Source organism: Lycorma delicatula, chromosome 3, assembly GCF_047948215.1.
Source record: "Lycorma delicatula isolate Av1 chromosome 3, ASM4794821v1, whole genome shotgun sequence".
Classification (NCBI taxonomy): Eukaryota; Metazoa; Arthropoda; class Insecta; order Hemiptera; family Fulgoridae; genus Lycorma; species Lycorma delicatula.
Genome location: NC_134457.1, coordinates 27,061,052 through 27,079,485, shown reverse-complemented (window position 1 = coordinate 27,079,485; position 18,434 = coordinate 27,061,052). Strand labels below are relative to the sequence as shown.

Below are 18,434 nucleotides of genomic sequence, written 5' to 3'. Positions count from 1 at the left end.
CAACAAATACATAGCAGTCAGATCAGGGTGGTCTGCAGACACAGAACGTGACGTCGCAATCTTGGATGTGACTGGTAACATTGCACAGCAAGTCAAGAACAAAGGCAGAGGTTTTATCACAATAGAGATGAATAGAGCACTGTTATTAGGAGCCTATGGTCTCACCCAATTGTAGTCGCAATGAGTTTGACGACTTTGTAGATGCCCTTCAAAGAGTGGTATATACTAACAATAAAAGAACAATACTATTAGGGGATTTTAATAGTAAATATGTAGCCACTGGAATTAATTATTCAAATTGGCAAGGACGAGTATTGACTGACATTTTGGATGTCTCTGTATAAATGACAGCACTCCAACATATGTTGCAAGGGGACTTGTTTGTCTTAGATCTGACCATACTTGAAGACAGATGGCTACAACATCAGTGGAAGTGGAGAGTACTTTCAGAAGATATAGCAAGTGATCATAGGGCTACATACCTCAAAAAAGATGATCTGACATTCAGAGTGTTATCAAGACCCCAACTGTTGCATCCAATGGCCTATCAAGTGGATTTAATTGTTGATCAGGTGGCACAAGTCAGGTGCCAGAATCGTTAATGAGAAGAACCTCACACCCGAAGCACTTCAAAACATGATTCAGCAGGAAATAGAAAAACAGATCAACAGAAACGATTGCAAACATAAAACCTATTGGTGGACGTCAAATATCGCCGAGCTGAGAAGACAACTTCAAGCTGATAGGCGGGAAAAACAAAGACTGAGAAGATCAGGAGGAGATGCATACAATGAAGCAGTTGAAATCTATGTACACAGTAGAGAAAGGTTAAATAACGAAATAAAGAAGTCTAAGAAAGAGTACTGGAGTAAATTATGTGAAGATTTAAATAATGACCCATAAGATATGACATAAAATTATCACACAGTGTTTTGGAAGACGTCTGCCAGTGCTGAACCAGGCAACGATTCTTTTTCCTTGCATTGAAGAAGAACATGAGGATATAGATGACAGTGAGACCAGAAGGTTTACACTCAATGAAGTGCAGGCTGCGGTCAGCCAATTGGGCAACAAACATAGTCCTGGCCCAGATGGAATACCGTTACAAAGCACCCTGGGAGATGGTCGATGTGATCAGTTATAGCACAGAGAACAGAGAATTCCCAATGTGTTGGAAAGAGGCCGGGTGGTATTCTTACCAAAAGTTACAATCCAAGAGGAAAATATTGAGTATCAGCCATTAAGCCTTATTAATAATTTTGGGAAATTAGTCAAGAAAATTTTAGCTGGAGATGGTATTAGCCGCAATTAGTTTTTGGAATTGGAGGTCTGCAGTGCAAGCAGTAATGAGGGTCAAAAATTGGGCGGCAGAAGTGAAGGCAGGGACATGGAGGATGAGGGGAATTCCGCTCCCGATTTCTTTGGATATCAAGAACGCTTTTGGGTTGCTTCCATGGAGTGTTATCATTATGGCGATGAGAGAGAGAGGAATTAGCAGCTATCTCATTAGACAAATTAGAGAGTGAATGAGGTGATGCGTGTGTTGGACTCACAGGAAGAGAAGGTTCGATATCGAATCTTTGGAGGTGTGCCACAGGGCTCAGTTTTGGGGCCTTTGTTGTGGCTCATGGCTTATGATGAGGTCCAGAGGCTACAACAATCCAAGGGTAGAGTTAACAGCCTATGCCGATGATCAGGTCATCATGGCCTGAGGTTGTGACAAAGAAGAGATGCAGCAAAGGGGAAACCACTGTTTAGTGATGTCAGAGAACAGATAAGAGAACTCCCTCTCTGTGGTATGCACCACAGAAGTGCAAATATCTAGTAGTTACAGGACGGAGGAACATATGTCCCATACACTTGATTATGGATGGACAAAGGGTGCAAGAAGTGAATGTATTGAAATACTTGGGAGTCTTTATAGATAAACATAACAGATTCACGGAACATGTGATGAAAAGTTGACAAAGCAGAAAGAATGCTTAAAGCCCTAAATATTTTAATGAATACTCAGAGAGCCCCCAGAGCATCCAAGAGGAAAGTAATAGTGTCGGCTATTGCCTCATCAATCCTGTATGCAGCTCCTCTTTGAGGTGCTACGCTACAAATTAAACGAAATATGGAAAGAGTAACCAGGGTCCACCATAGGGCATTGCTGGGTGTTGCATCAGCTTATCGAACAGCTTCATATGCGGCATTGTGTATGGTCATATCAACACCACTGATTGACCTGCAGGTTGAAGAAAGGACCGATTATTTGTAACGGGATGGAGAGAAGGGAGATAAATTCATGAACTAGTGGAAAGGAAAGTTTACCTCAATAAAATTGGGAGATGTGCAACATCGTAGTGTATGTTCTGTAACCAAGAAGACACAGTGAAACATGCAGTTTTCCTGTATAACAGATGGAGGAATGAACGAAACGAGGCCAGAATTTCTGATCAAACACCAAAAAGCATCATTGATTATATGCTGCAAAATGGAAACAAGTTGACAGATTTGCTTCAGAGATGCTGCGGACCAAGGAAATCGAGGAGCGTCAGAGGAGTTTTTAGAATAGGGAAGGGTGGATAGCCCCAGTTGTGAGGGCTGGCATGTTTAGGTGTGTAAGTTTCAATGATCGGCTGGGAACTCCAGGGGAGCATTAGGTTTTAAAATGAATGTTGAAAAACCCAATGCTGTGTCTGGCCATGGCGTCAAACAGGCAAATGATAATGGATCTAACCTGCCATTCCAGACATACAGCTGGTATGTGGGGAGGCTCGTCGATGAAATAGACACCCCTCTGGTTCGAGCTGTACCTGAAAGTTGGATTGAACTAGGGGGGCCGATGGCCGAGAAGTAAAAAAAAAAAGGGTTGACCATTTCTGAGATGTGTGGTTAATTAAAACCCAATCACAGAGGAACACCGATATCCACGATCTAGTATTCAAATCTGTGTAAAATTAACTGCCTTTACTAGGATTTGAACATTGGAACTCTCGACTTTGAAATAAGCTGATCTGCAAAGACACGCTCACCACTAGACCAAGCCAGTGGGTTCAACCTCAATCTTAGAGGTACATAAATAATACTAATACTGTATAATTACTTTCCAGGATACAATTCACTAACAAATTGTTTTAACAGAAATTTTAGGAAAATGTTTTTAATACTTAAAAAAATTTCATTGTGAACAGGTTTTATTCCTTAAAAACACCATAAATATGAATTAATTATAATTTTAATTCTATGAATAATTCTTATAAGTTACAATAAAATCAATAAAATGTATAAGTTATTTTTAATATATTAACAATAAAAATAATAAAATATGTAATACAAAGGTCTCAATTTTTTAAAATAAAATACAATACATTATATATATTAAAAAAAAAAAAAACAATATCAATGTAAATAAGGTTTCATTGGCATAAGAAATTTTATATTAGATTGGAAATAATCCTTTCTGTGACACATCAAATCATACAATATAATTAATCAATTTTCTGAAGGACTAACACATAATATTGTCAACACCTAATTATCTCTTATCAAATATCTCTAAGGAATTTATAAAAAATTTTCTCCCCTTAGAATAGTTTAGTTTTTTCTTCTTTCTTGATTCATCGCTTAAAATATAATTATATAATATATTGTTATAATAGATAATATTATAAATAATTAATTATTGCTTAAAATATAATTAAATATAACGTGTATACATTATATTTTTGAAATAAACATGATAAGATTATAGAAGAGGCCATACAATTTTATAAATTCAATAGTTTTATTGATTACCAGCATAAGTCTGTTTTCATTTAGCTTTATTGCCCGAGATGATATATTTATAGGCTTACCAGTCGTCCCGCTTTGATGATGAGGTCCCAGCATCCCAGCCAATTTGTCATTTTGTCCCAGTTACTTGATAAAATTTTAATTATACAATATATATTTTAAATATAATTTTATGTATATAATATCATTTTAAATGTACAAGAAATAAATATAGTGTAACCTCAGGCAAAATTGCAATTTGACAACTAAAATATCCCCTCTGTTACACTTCTGTTGCCAATCTATATATTTTGTATCTAAATCAAAGTACTTTTAATGATGTCTATACCTAATTCAGTTAGCTTGTAGAATTCAAGACTGCGCACATAAGTAGTTAGAAGGCTGATTCACAAGCATCTCCTGAAAATCCTGGTATATATAAAAGAATCTATAAAACATTACTATTCAGCAACGACACGCTATTATATTTCACAAAAATTATAAATATATTTTAAATTTAAATAATGACATATTAAAAGATCAATATATATTCATTAAAATATTTTGTTAAAAATAGTTTATTGTTACGTAGTTTCCTTGAGTTTTTTTAAGAGTTTCGAAATTGTTAATTGTCCAACTAACAATAAAAGTTAACTAATATTTTACTGAAAGGCAGCAACTTTTTCAGTAGTTGTTATGGGTGTAGGTCAGGACTTAAATGGCCATATCAACATCACTCAATCTTCTGATGAAAGCTATGTAAAACTAGAATTGTTTTTTCCCCAAGAATAATTAACTCTGCTTCAAATAAAGGGCAGGCAGGTAGGTTTCATAGTAAACAAGAAGATAGGGAAGAGAATAGAGTATTTCAAAATGCATAGCGATAGAATCATTGTAAGGATAAAGTCAAAACCTAAGCCGACAACGATCGGTTACATCTATATGACTACAAGTCCCTTGAGATGATGAGGTAGAGTGTACATACGAGGAAATATGTGATATATGAGTGTATATACATAGTTGGAGACTGGAATGCAAGCATTGGAAAAGGCAAGGAAGCAAATACTGTGGGTGAATACAGGCTAGGAAAAAAGGAATGAAAGAGGAGACCGACTTACCGAGTTTTGTACGATGTATAATTTAGTATTTCCCAACACCCAGTTTAAAAAGTATAATAGAAGAATACACACAAGGAAAAAGCCAAGTAATAATGCAAGGTATCAGATAGATTATATCATGGTTAAACAAAGATTTAGAAATCAACTTGTTGACTGCAATGCTTATCCTGGAACAGACAGGATAAGCACCCTAAGTAGATTAGGGTTTAAAAACCTGAAGAAAAGGTGTCAGATGCATCGGTGGAATTTAGAGAAGCTTGAGGAAGAGTAGGTAAAGAAGATTTTTGGGAGGACATCACAAGGGGTCTGAGTAAAAAAAGTAAGGTAGAAAATATAGAAGAATGGGAGAATGTTAAAAAGGATTTCTTAAATCAGCAGTACAGAATTTAGACAGAACAAAGAGAACTACCAGGAAACCTTGGATATCAAAGAATATATTGCAGCTGATGGATGAACATAGAAAGTATAAGATTGCTAAAGATGAAGAAAGTAAAACGAACTATTGACAATAAAGAAATACTATAAACAGGAAGTGCAATTAGCAAAAGAAGAGTGGATTAAAGAAAAGCGTTCAGAAGTGAAAAGAGAAATGATCATTGGTAAAATAGACAGAGCATACAGGAAAGTTAAGGAGAATTTTGTGGTATATAAATTAAATCTAATAATGTGTTAAACAAAGATGGTACAGATTTATAATACGAAAATAAAGGTAGATAGGTGGGTGGAATATATTAAAGGGTTATATGGAGGAAATTAATTAGAAACTAGTGTTATAGAGGAAGAAGAGGAGATCGAAGAGGATGAATAGGAAGATACAATACTGAGATCTGTATTTAAGAGAGCATTAAAAGATCTGAATGGCAGAAAGGCTCCTGGGATAGACAGGATACCTGCAGAATTACTGCGCAGTACAGTGGGGAAGTGATAAGATAGATTATACAAACTGGTGTGTAATATTTACGAAAAAGGGGAAGTTCTTCAGACTTCAAAAAGTGTTATTGTCATGATACCAAAGAAAGCAGGAGCAGATAAATGTGAAGAATGCAGAACAATTAGCTTAATTATTGATGCATCAAAATCTTAACTAGAATTCTGCACAGAAGAACTGAGGCAAGAGAGGAAAAAGTGTTAGGAAAAGACCAATTTGGTTTCAGGGAATGTATAGGGACAAGGGAAGCAATTTTAGCACTCAGATTAATAAGAGAAAGAAGACTAAAGGAAAACAAACCAACATAGTTGGCACTTATAGACTTATAAAAGGCAACTGCCAATAGCAATGATAACATAACTGGAATAAAATATTTAGAATTTTAAAAAACTTAGGGTTCAAGTAGAGAGATAAAAGAACAATTGCTAACATTTACAGGAACCAAACTGCAACAGTAATAATCAAAGAATATAAGAAAGAAGCCGTAATAAAAAAGGGAGTCCAACAAGGATGTTCGCTATTCCTGTTACTTTTTAATCTTTACAAAGAACTAGTAGTTAATGATGTTAAAGAACAATTTAGATCAAGAGTAACAGTGCAAAATGAAAAGATAAAGATTATACAATTTGCTGATGATATAGTTTAAAGAGTAAATTCTTACAAAGAGTAAAACAGTATTTACAAGAAACAATGAATATGCTATGATGAAGTCCTACAAAAGAACTACCGCATGTAAATAAACAAGAATAAAATGAAAGCAATGAAATATAGTAGAAATAATGTAGATGGACCACTGAGTATAAAAATAGGAAGGGAAAAGATTATGGAGGTAGAAGAATTTTGTAATTTTGAAAGTAGAATTACTAAAGATGGACAAAGCAGGAGCAATATAAAATGCCGAATAGCACAGGCGAAACAAGCTTTCAGTCAGAAACATAATTTCCTTACATCAAAAATTAATTTAAACGTCAGGAAAATATTTTTGAAAGTATATGTTTGGAGTGTAGCTTTATACGGAAGTGAAACTTGCACAATCGGAGAACCTGAGAAGAAAAGATTAGAAATCCATAGTGCTGTCAGTATTAAGAGATACGAGAAGCTCAATTTTGTTTTCTATTACATGAGGGGGCTAGAATCAAAAAGACTCAGATAATCCAAAATTTGCAATATTTAGTTAGCAGTGGTTTCTTATAATGTTTTAGGCAAGGAATCCAAATTTACTGTTGGTTTGTATCAAAACTCAATCAATCAATAAAATCTATTTTAAAAGTAGGATATTAAAGAAAAGTAAAGAAGTAAAGTTAAGAAAAGGATTTTAAAGTCGTAGTTAATTACAAAAGTCAGATAATCCAATGGATTATGTAGTTTTGATGCTAGCTGCTGTCCCACCAATCAGCTATTTGGAATTCAACATGATTTTGAGGTTATGTTTATTGTTTGCTCTAATGAATGTAATTAGCATTATTCTCTCTCTCCCTCAATATGAAGATGGAACTAAATCTTAGACCAGTTGAAGGTCAGAGAAGTAGAAAAAGATTTTGGAAACAAAATCTTTTTCCACAAAACTGGAAGGTAAGATCTAACAACTATGTTTTAAGGTTTTTTTCAACATTATAATCAAACATAAAGTCTCATATTAATTTTTATGGTTTTTACAGTTTTTCTTTTTTTGTTTAGCCTCCAGAACCACCGTCAGGATTACTTCAGAGAATGAATGAGGATGATATGTATGAGTGTAAATGAAGTGTAGTCTTGTATTGTCTCACATCTACCATTTCTGAGATGTGTGGTTAATTGAAACCCAACCACCAAAGAACACCAACATCCACGATTTCGTATAAAAGTGACTGCCTTTACTAGGATTTGAACCTTAGAATTTTTGACTTTGAAATCAGCTGATTTACGAAGACATGTTCACCACTAAACCAACCTGGTGGATTTATGGTTTTTACCTGATCTTAGTTTACTAAATATCTTAGTTTAGATACTTAACAAAATTATTTCACCTAATGTAATGGAATCCCTAACTTTTATCTAAAAATATAAGATAGGTATACTACATGTAGTTTATGGTACCCTGAATAGCCTAAATACAGATAGTTAATGGCAGAACTTTGTTTGTAATGGCTTAGTATTGTTTGAACTTTTTTATGGGTTTTCTAAAAAAAAAAAGGTTCTCCTAATTAATCTTGCTATAAGACTGTCACTCTAACTAAAGCAAAGGCAATAGAGTTTTTATTTTTGTTTTAGTTACTCGCACATAATGCTCCACAACACCCTAAAGTGTAACCAGGGGTAGGTTCAGATGTCTGCAACTGAAAATGCGAGATGTATACACTTTTAACTTTTGTAAAAAAGCTATTGCAAAAAAGCTGACAGTGCATAGCAAGCTCATTTCATTTTGAAGCACATTGAAATTCTCAACTGTACATGAAGGAGACCAGGGCAATCGTAAAAACCAGAAAACCCAACATAATATGAATCTAAAGTTAGAACAATATATTTTAATACTATTTTTTTTTTTTAAATTATACTTCTTTTTAGTTCTCCCATTTAATTTATGATTTTGTATATTTCTTGAGCACAAATTTACAAAAAATATTTAATATAATAAAAAGTCAGTCTCTTCTATCCCGGAACTGCGTAAATTTTTATTTAGTTTGTAAACAGTATTGTTTTGGTTTGCAAACAGATTTTCTTTTTTAATATTTATTAATAAGCACATTCAAACCACAACTTGAAACATTAAGTTTGTTTTTTCTCCTCAAATTTATAAAAATTTTTCTGCTTTTTATTAATTAAAAACAGCCATACATAACAAAAATCCTTATTTTTCTATTGATAAAAAATTCTGTCTTTCTTACTTACATACTGCAGCAAAATGAATATTAAACATATTATGATTTACACCAAAACAGTAAGTATGAGACTGTGCCTCATTACTACCTTATCAAATCTCCTTGTAATTGTACTATCAATTTTCACATCGAAAATCAACTGTTATTGGCGTGATTTCAATTGTTATTTCCCAACTTGTTCGTGTTTTGTTTACATTATGACGTCTTGAAGTGATGTTTTTGTTAAGGCTAAGGAGTTTAGCAATTTTGTAGAAAACATTCTAAATGAAAACAGTAGTGAAAAAAGTGATGTTTCGGATTCAGCAGAGTTGGATGTTATCAATAAATTTTTGGGAGAACAATTGGATTCAAATTTGTCTCGCTGCAAATTTGTGTTGTGTAATGAAAATTTGCAATGAGACAAATTAGCTTCACACAAAATCAAATTTTCAAATTTGCTTCACCAAGCTGTGTTCTGTGCATGGATAACTGGTACACTTCACTGAAATTATACAGAATGGTTCTCGATCAAGGTACTTATGCTGTGGGAACCTTACAAAATAAAGGAAATACACCCCTAAAGATCTGAAGAAAATAAAATTGAAGAACGGTGAACTTTCATTTTCTAGTAAAAATTTGTTGTGTGTAAAGTGGCATGACCAGAAGATGGTAACAATGTTGTCCACACTTCATGCTCGTGTAGAGTACCAGGAGGTTTTCCTCAAACAGAAATAAAGAAGCCTAACCCTAAAATAGTATTAATACCTAATGTAATGGTTGACTATAATAAAAATATTAGTAGGTGTTGACAAGCAGGACCAAAAGTTAATCTTTTCCTGTTATGTGAAGTGGCGTGAAAGTACATAAAAAAAAACTTTTTTTTATCTTTTAGACTTGTGTTACACAACACCAAACTAATACATAGTATCGATGCTAAAAGAACAACTAAACAATATACAGACAATGTGTGAATTCAGGACCAATTTAGGAGAATAGATTTTGCAAAGTGTTCAGTAACTAGAATGCAATGAAGTGGGGGGCTGGCATCAGCATTCCATGATAATCCACTTCATCTTCAGGCAAAAAATTGGGGGTCACTTTATTCAAAAAATACCTTCTACAAGCAAGGCAAGACCATCAAGGTGTAAAGTGTGTAATGCTCTCAAGGAAGGTGAATAGTGTACCGGTCTAGAAACTTGTTTTGAAGAATAACATACAAAAGTAAATTACTAAAACTGTAAATATACTTTGTAAATAATGTAAATAAAGTAGTTTGGGAACAAGTCTAAGTGCTACAAATTATAGTTATTAGAAAGAAAAAAACCCAGTCCTGTGGGCTGGGAAATTTTAGTTAAACTTGGATGGGAATGGGTTAAATGTTATTACAGTGAACAAATAATTATTTATAACAATGAAGGAATTATTAATTAATTAAAATTTTAAAATCTCCACCGGTAATTGCAAATCAACTGTCTTAATGCAAAGAAAGACTACACAACAAAGGGCTGAATTTTTTATATGTGCGGATGTGACTTTTTTGAAAATGTTCACAAACAACAAACTTGCTTATTGTTGATCTATATCTAGATTAGGACCTTCAGATTTGTCTTTTATTATAAGTTCTAATTTGACAAGACATTGACAATATCATGCATTTAGTCCTTCAAACATTAACATAGGTGAAATACAACAAAGTTATAAATTATGGGATGCTGATAAAGCTAGATGGATAAAAACTAAACCCAATATTATTAATCGCGCCTAAATTACTAAATTAAATAAATATATAAAATAAATTCAAAATAGATTATAAAAATGTTTTCTATATCTCTCTATCCTCATTTACTATTCCCTTAACTACAGATCTAACTTGTGCATTTTGTTTCCTCTCCTGAAAAAAAAAACCAATATAAGTAATAAAAAATTAAATATTGTACATTTTAATATCTCTAGATTTAAAAGTAAATAAACAAAAAAATGAAAGATAAGTAATCAGTTCCTCATATGTAACAGGATATGTAACTTATCACAAAGAGGAAGTGGTAGATCATAAATTTAAATAGAATAATAATAATAAAATTTAGACAAAATGAATTTCACAATGTAATCTGCAGTTGAATAAAATGCTTACCAACACTACAGTTAAATTCATTAATTTAAAACCAAATTTACCTCTATATAGTACAGAATCCTGCTATTGTTAGAATTCATTTAATTTAAACCCACACTCTACAAAATAAGAGAGATCGCTTGCAAAATTAAGTTCTCACTCGATATAAAAAATATATGCGTTGCAAAGTTTCTTGTAAAGAAAAGTTCTAGTAATTCAATAAGAAAAAAATATGCAAGCAATATTTACATAATAAATACATTATCTGTAATTAAAATGAACTAAACAGCCAGTAAAGTGAATAAAGTTAGTTACTACTGAGTAGTTTTAGCAATTAGTCAAAATGATGTAAATAAAAGGATGCTAAAACTACACACTAGTAAATAGTCTAACTTAGAATCACTTGGATAAACTTCTAGTTAGTAAGTAATTATAACTAGTTATTACATTTTCAATGAATCACACACATGTATACTGAAACATTCTGAAATGTTATGTCACTTTTGTTTGGTTGCTGCTTGACATGAAATAATCTTAATTTCATATCATTTACATTGTCGTCTTCAGTAAAGAAATGTCACAAATTGATATTTTACAGTAATTTCAAAATGTAATCTTCACCAAATGAAAAGGTAGAAGACAAAAGATAGATAGATAGGGATTTGTTTGTAAAATTATTAAAAAATAAAATAGTATTCAGAAAGTGTAAGTTCCCAGGAGTGTGATATCGTCAAAGAAACAAACCTGGGAAATAGATCTATGCTACATGCATTTGGTAAAACTGGCAAAATTATAGAGATAAAAACTTTAAATAATATGAAATCTGCCATAAAGAACATCAAAATTAAAACAAATGAAAATCTGATGTTTTAGTAAAGTTCTGGGACGTTTGTTAGCTGTCTCGATGAAATAGCAGCACCGTATGTTTCACTATTTATGGCAATAATTCAATTAAAAATTTTTTCTAACATTTTTAAAATGCAGTTACACCTAATCCAGTTTTCTTCATTCACTGTACACTTTCCTGTTACATATATTAAAGAACAACACCGTGACTGTTATTAAAAAAAAAACAAGCATTTGTTCTTCTGATCTAGTTGTTACTTAATTTAAAATCAAGTAAGGAATTTTTGTTCACTTTGTTTTTTAAACAGTTCCTATAAAAATTTGGTAAAACAAAGTTGATATAATATCAACATGTAGCAGCACAAGCTCAGTTTCTAAAATGGCATCTATGCAACAGAAAGCATGCTCATTCTTAGAGTATGAGAAATGTTTAGCCGTTGTTACTGCAGTTTGAAACAGAACCACCAGACCACCAAAACATTCTAAAACGGTATTGACAGTTTAAAGACACTGGTTGTTTGTGCAAAGGTAAAAACACCGGACACCTAAGCATTTTGGATAAAACAGTGGAGAGAGTCAGGGTGTTTCATTCATAGTCTAAAGAAGTCAACTCAACACATTAGTAGTAAACTTGATATTCCACAGCCAACTGTCTGGAAGATTTTGCGAACTCTAATACAACTAAAACCGTACCATATAAAGTTATTATAAAAGTTATAATCAAAAGGCCTCAACAAATGATACAAATTTTGTAATGACATGTGGGAAACTATGGAGGATGACGATTTTGTTAACCATCTGGAATTTAGTAACAAGGTGACACTTCACTTGAATGAAAAGGTAAATCACCATAACATCACAATATGAAGTACTGAACAACCCAATTCTGTTGAACATGAACGTAATTCCCCAAAACTTAATGTGTTTGCTGCAATTTTTGAAACAAAGATGTACGGACCGTTTTTTTCTAAGAGAATACTGTGATGGGTATTTCATACCTCAATATGATGCAGTTATGCTTGTTTCCTCAATTGAAAGATGATTCCAATAGCTTTGTATTCCAACAAGGTGGGCTCCGCCTCACTGGCATGCTGAAGTACGAGGCTTCCTGAATGAAGAACTCCCACACCACTGGATTGCGCGATATACAGATGATGACTTAGTGCTCTTAAAATGGCCTCCTTATCTTATAGTTTGTGATTTTTTCCTTCGGGGGGTATGTGAAAGACTGTGTTTATGTGCCGCCACACCTAACAACTTTGGTTAACTACACGCATTACAGTTGCATTTACGATCAACAATAGGGATATGTTAATGCCTATGTAGGCTGAACTGGATTACCACGTAGATGTATGTCGCGTGACAAATGGAAGCCATATCGAACATTTATGACGGCATGACTGAAACGTGGACAGTTACTGTTAATTTTATGTGTACTACTTTTTTAAATGCAGATTTTTAAAATCCAAATGAATCATTTGTAATCACCCTGTATAATTAAATGAATAAATTTACACCCAAAACTTTTTTTAATTACACTAGTAAAATAAACATTCAAACAGGCTACGCACACAATTCTTGAGTTTTATAATAGACTTAACAAAATAATTATGTTTAAAACAACAATTATAATAAATAAGAAAAAATGTATACTTACACTATATACTCATTAACATGTGAAAAGAAGAATTGCTCAAACTTATATATTAAAATTTAAACGCAAGGTTCAACATAATTTCCAGGAAATAATCCAGTAATTCCATCCATAACACCTTCCCACCACCCATCATCATTTTTCTTTAATACATATATAACAGCACTCTCTTGAAAGCTAAGTTCATCTTCTTTATCAGCATAGTAATCATAAATTGCCACCACTGTAAAAAAAAAATAAAAATATTAATAAGATAAGGAGATTTATTCTTTACAGGTTTCACAGTATTTAAACAATTTTTGCATGCAGTCTAAAACTTGCTTACGCAAAGTATTCTTTAGCAAGAACAAATACAAAAGTTAAATTGGCTATACACAAAATCATGAAATTAAATGTGTAACATTACAAACTAAACACATATCACATCATAAAATACAAATAATGATAGCATAAAAGTTTAGAGAGAACTTATATTATCATCAGAAACTGCTTACAGTTACATCATTTCACTGTTGAGCAACTTAAATCATAAATTAAGGAGATGTAGCATATTTATGTATAATGAAATAACTTTATTAGCAATAGGTTGAAAAAGATATATTTCTTAAAATTATTTTACTCTAATGTAGCTTCCGCTGATAATGGGTTCAACTACAAAGAAAGAAGATATGGTATTTTCTTACTATTATTTCATTCATCTCATAAAATGCATATCAAAAAAGAAGACCGATTACTTCTCAATAATGAATTAGATAAGACTAGGTCAGTTGAACAAGCAAAATTTCCAGCCACTTCTAGTTTAATAAACAGTTAAATCCTCCAAAAGTATCCAGGATACTCGCAGAGATTTTGTTAAAACGGGTATTTTGTTAAATCTTGTTCATGAGGTGAGAAATGACAATAAAACTTATTGTACAATAGGTTTGCTAGATAACAATACCAACCTTCTACACGCAAAGACATAATTAAGCAAATTTATAAAATTCTTTTATCACAGTCTTGTTAAAAAACTGAATGATTTCAAATAGTAATATTTTCAAAAATCCTACTCTGTAATGCTTGATCAAACCGTCATGTAATAGTTTTTAATAGAAGCAGCAGTTAACAAAATAAACCTTCAGTTAAGCATTCATATAACTTTAAAAACATATTTAAATGACAATAAATAGTCGTATTAATTGAAATGTAAAACTAATTAACAAAAATATGACACATAATAATTCTATTAATACTAATATTACACACAATGATCAGATGTCCTACTGTAAGCTAGTTTGTTTTTAGACCAAATGATGATAATTTCATAACTTTGTTTTTTTTTGACTCAGATTTAATGTAAAGTTCAAAATTAAACCACGATTCTTTTTTTTTACATTGTAATGTTCATTTTCACGTAGTTAATTTTTAATTTAGGTAGGATACATTTGGTAGGATTTTTACAGCCAAATGTCCCAAATTAAAGATGTGTGAATGCTTACTGTTCATTTATACAAAATGCCTGATATTAATTACCTTAAATGTACATATCAGAAAAGTTATATTGACACATTCAACCCTATGTAAGACAATGGCTATGCATATCAGCTTCAATGAATTACAGTGGCCAATCATCTGCCATCTTGGATTGTATCCTTTTTTATTCATTTGGGTAGAGTCCTTCTAATAAGTTTTATTACTACAGAACAATCATCAGTTTCACTGTTGCATTAAAAAAAACTCATTAATGTGAAAAAAATTATATAATTTTTTTCACTTTCATATTGTAAATAGTTGAGTTTAACGTATTCATTTTTATTAACAATTTATTTTGATATTTACTCTTCGAAAAAATATTTATGGCACTTAAGTTTAATAATTTACTTCTCATTACTAATACCTTAAAATAAACATTTCATGGCTATATATGACTACACCTGCTCATTCATAAAAAAATTAAGCATAAATATAAAAATAAAGACACCGGTTAAGAATACACCACAAAATGAAGTACCTTTTTCAATATAATTCTTTGGAACCCAACCGGGTAAATCTGGTTCATCAGAAACAATAGCTAACCCTCGTGAACTAGATGCCGGTTGCCCGAATCTTGGATGCTGATCTTCTTCTGGAAGCGGTGGAGGTGGCAACGGTGGAGAGGATCGTGAAGAATGGTGATGAGGCAACGTATGATGATGATGGTGACTGGAAGTATGATGAACACCGGAATGTGGCAATGTACTTGTGCTATGTATTGGACGGTTATGATCCATACTTTCAGAGCCGATGCTACTGACTGTACTCGCTGGAACACCTGAATTATTGCTTAATGTCAATGGAGAAGGTGGTGCTGAAAAATGAATGGTAAACACTAAATTCAGAAAAAATTGAATTATACAATAATCAACAAACAAAAGATTAACGTAGTTATTGGAACACAAATCAACACTAACTTTCCTTCACTACTAACATGGCTAGAAAAAAGGTGTGTGTCTGACTATTTTATAACTATATTTTAACTATTTTTGGGCAACCAAACTGATTTTTGTTGAATTCTTTAGTATACTAAATACAAAAGGAGCATGGAGGCAATATAATTATACGAAAGCAATGGATTTATGTGTTATTTATAACATTAAATCCATCAATTGGAAATTCTACCGACATCCTTAATGGATCCAATCCAGTTATTTCTGTTTTGTGGCTATAAATTTTAGTTGTGTCTAGTAATAGGAAAAAGGTTATACTTAAAACCAGCCTATGAGGCTCAACGGAATAAAAATGCTACAGAAAAAAGATGTCCATATATATGGAGACCACTTGAATGCAGCTGCAACTGTCTACAATGGGTATCTCTCCTTATAGATAATAAATAAATAAATAAAATAACCTCACTGTGTCTTAATGTTTTCAAGAAAAAGATAACATTATAGCATGAGTTTGACCCACCAAAGATAACAAAAAATACAATAAATAAAATATGTTTGACCGATCAAACCAAAACAAATATACAGTAGATAAAATTTTTTTGCAAAAAACAAAACTTTACCAATATATAATCTATTTTTCAAATCTCAAAATATTTTAGATACGACACGAGAAGTTATTTTAAGTTTTATCTTATCGACTCCAGAATGTAATGTATACTCTGTGAAGAAGTATCAAAATTATCTTTCAAACAAAAGATTAGAAGCCTTAATAAATATTTCATAAAGCATTCTAGAGAAAACAAATCATGAAGATAAAACAGTTTTACAACTTGCTTCAACTAGATGATTTATAATTGTCATAGATAACCCATAAAGATGATATGTGATTTGGTATATTACAAATTACTGAATTTATTGGATGTAATCAATGTTCTCATGTTTACACCTACAGTTAAATTTTGAGCTTGTTTTATTTACATTATATTTTGTAGGCATTTTTCCATCTACACTGGAGCCCAGAGGCATTCAATGCAGGAAACAGCTTTATCCACACTTCTGACCCTCTATACAATAGCTAGTCAATAAACCATAAAGATAATCTCATTCTTTCTCTAAACAACTTTTTCCTTAAGATATGTTTGTTATGCTAGGTTTATGCATAATCAGGCAGATGTAATCAACTTGACACAAGATATTAATCGAAAAATGGTATAGACATTCTCAATAAAAATGAGATACTATGGAGTGATTACAAGCAAAAATTAGTCAACCTGTTTTCCTTGTACACAGAACTGAATGTACTAAATGTATTTTATTTTATTTTTTTTTGTCTTCAGTCATTTGACTGGTTTGATGCAGCTCTCCAAGATTGCCTATCTAGTGCCAGTCGTTTCATTTCAGTATACCCTCTACATCCTACATCCCCAACAATTTGTTTTTCATACTCCAAACGTGGCCTGCCTACACAATTTCTCCCTTCTACCTGTCCTTCCAATATTAAAGCGACTATTCCAGGATGCCTTAGTATGTGGCCTATAAGTCTGTCTCTTCTTTTAACTATATTTTTCCAAATGCTTCTTTCTTCATCTATTTGCCGCAATACCTCTTCATTTGTCACTTTATCCACCCATCTGATTTTTAACATTCTCCTATAGCACCGCATTTCAAAAGCTTCTAATCTTTTCTTCTCAGATACTCCGATCGTCCAAGTTTCACTTCCATATAAAGCGCCACTCCAAACATACACTTTCAAAAATCTTTTCCTGACATTTAAATTAATTTTTGATGTAAACAAATTATATTTCTTACTGAAGGCTCGTTTAGCTTGTGCTATTCGGAACTTTATATCGCTCCTGCTTCGTCCATCTTTAGTAATTCTACTTCCCAAATAACAAAATTCTTCTACCTCCATAATCTTTTCTCCTCCTATTTTCACATTCAGCGGTCCATCTTTGTTATTTCTAATACATTTCATTACTTTTGTTTTGTATTTGTTTATTTTCATGCGATAGTTCTTGCGTAGGACTTCATCTATGCCGTTCATTGTTTCTTCTAAATCCTTTTTACTCTCGGCTAGAATTACTATATCATCAGCAAATCGTAGCATCTTTATCTTTTCACCTTGTACTGTTACTCCGAATCTAAATTGTTCTTTAACATCATTAACTGCTAGTTCCATGTAAAGATTAAAAAGTAACGGAGATAGGGAACATCCTTGTCGGACTCCCTTTCTTATTACGGCTTCTTTCTTATGTTCTTCAATTGTTACTGTTGCTGTTTGGTTCCTGTACATGTTAGCAATTGTTCTTCTATCTCTGTGTTTGAACCCTAATTTTTTTTAAATGCTGAACATTTTATTCCAGTCTACGTTATGCCTTTTCTAGGTCTATAAACGCCAAGTATGTCGGTTTGTTTTTCTTTAATCTTCCTTCTACTATTAATCTGAGGCCTAAAATTGCTTCCCTTGTCCCTATACTTTTCCTGAAACCAAATTGGTCTTCTCCTAACACTTCTTCCACTCTCCTCTCAATTCTTCTGTATAAAATTCTAGTTTAGATTTTTGATGCATGACTAGTTAAACTAATTGTTCTGTATTCTTCACATTTATCTGCCCCTGCTTTCTTTGGTATCATGACTATAAGACTTTTTTTGAAGTCTGACGGAAATTCCCCTTTTTCATAAATATTATGTATTTTATAACATACCAAATCCAATGAAATACAGATTATATTAAAACTTACTGCCACTCTCACCTTGATCACCACATGAACTAGGAC

General features: G+C 32.3%; 1 protein-coding gene across 1 annotated transcript in view; it reads right to left on the bottom strand.

Moving 5' to 3' along the window:
- Nucleotides 1-3,205: 3,205 nt before the first annotated feature.
- LOC142320829 (abl interactor 2-like) overlaps nt 3,206-18,434 on the bottom strand; it is a 31,128-nt gene continuing 15,899 nt past the window's right edge. Inside the window, exons 6-8 of the mRNA XM_075358805.1 lie at nt 15,243-15,578; nt 13,256-13,475; nt 3,206-10,533 (exon numbers count right to left, since the gene is read on the bottom strand). Coding sequence (XP_075214920.1) covers nt 13,312-13,475; nt 15,243-15,578 — 500 coding nt within the window. The 3' untranslated portion in view covers nt 3,206-10,533; nt 13,256-13,311. The remainder of the gene's footprint in view (nt 10,534-13,255; nt 13,476-15,242; nt 15,579-18,434) is intronic.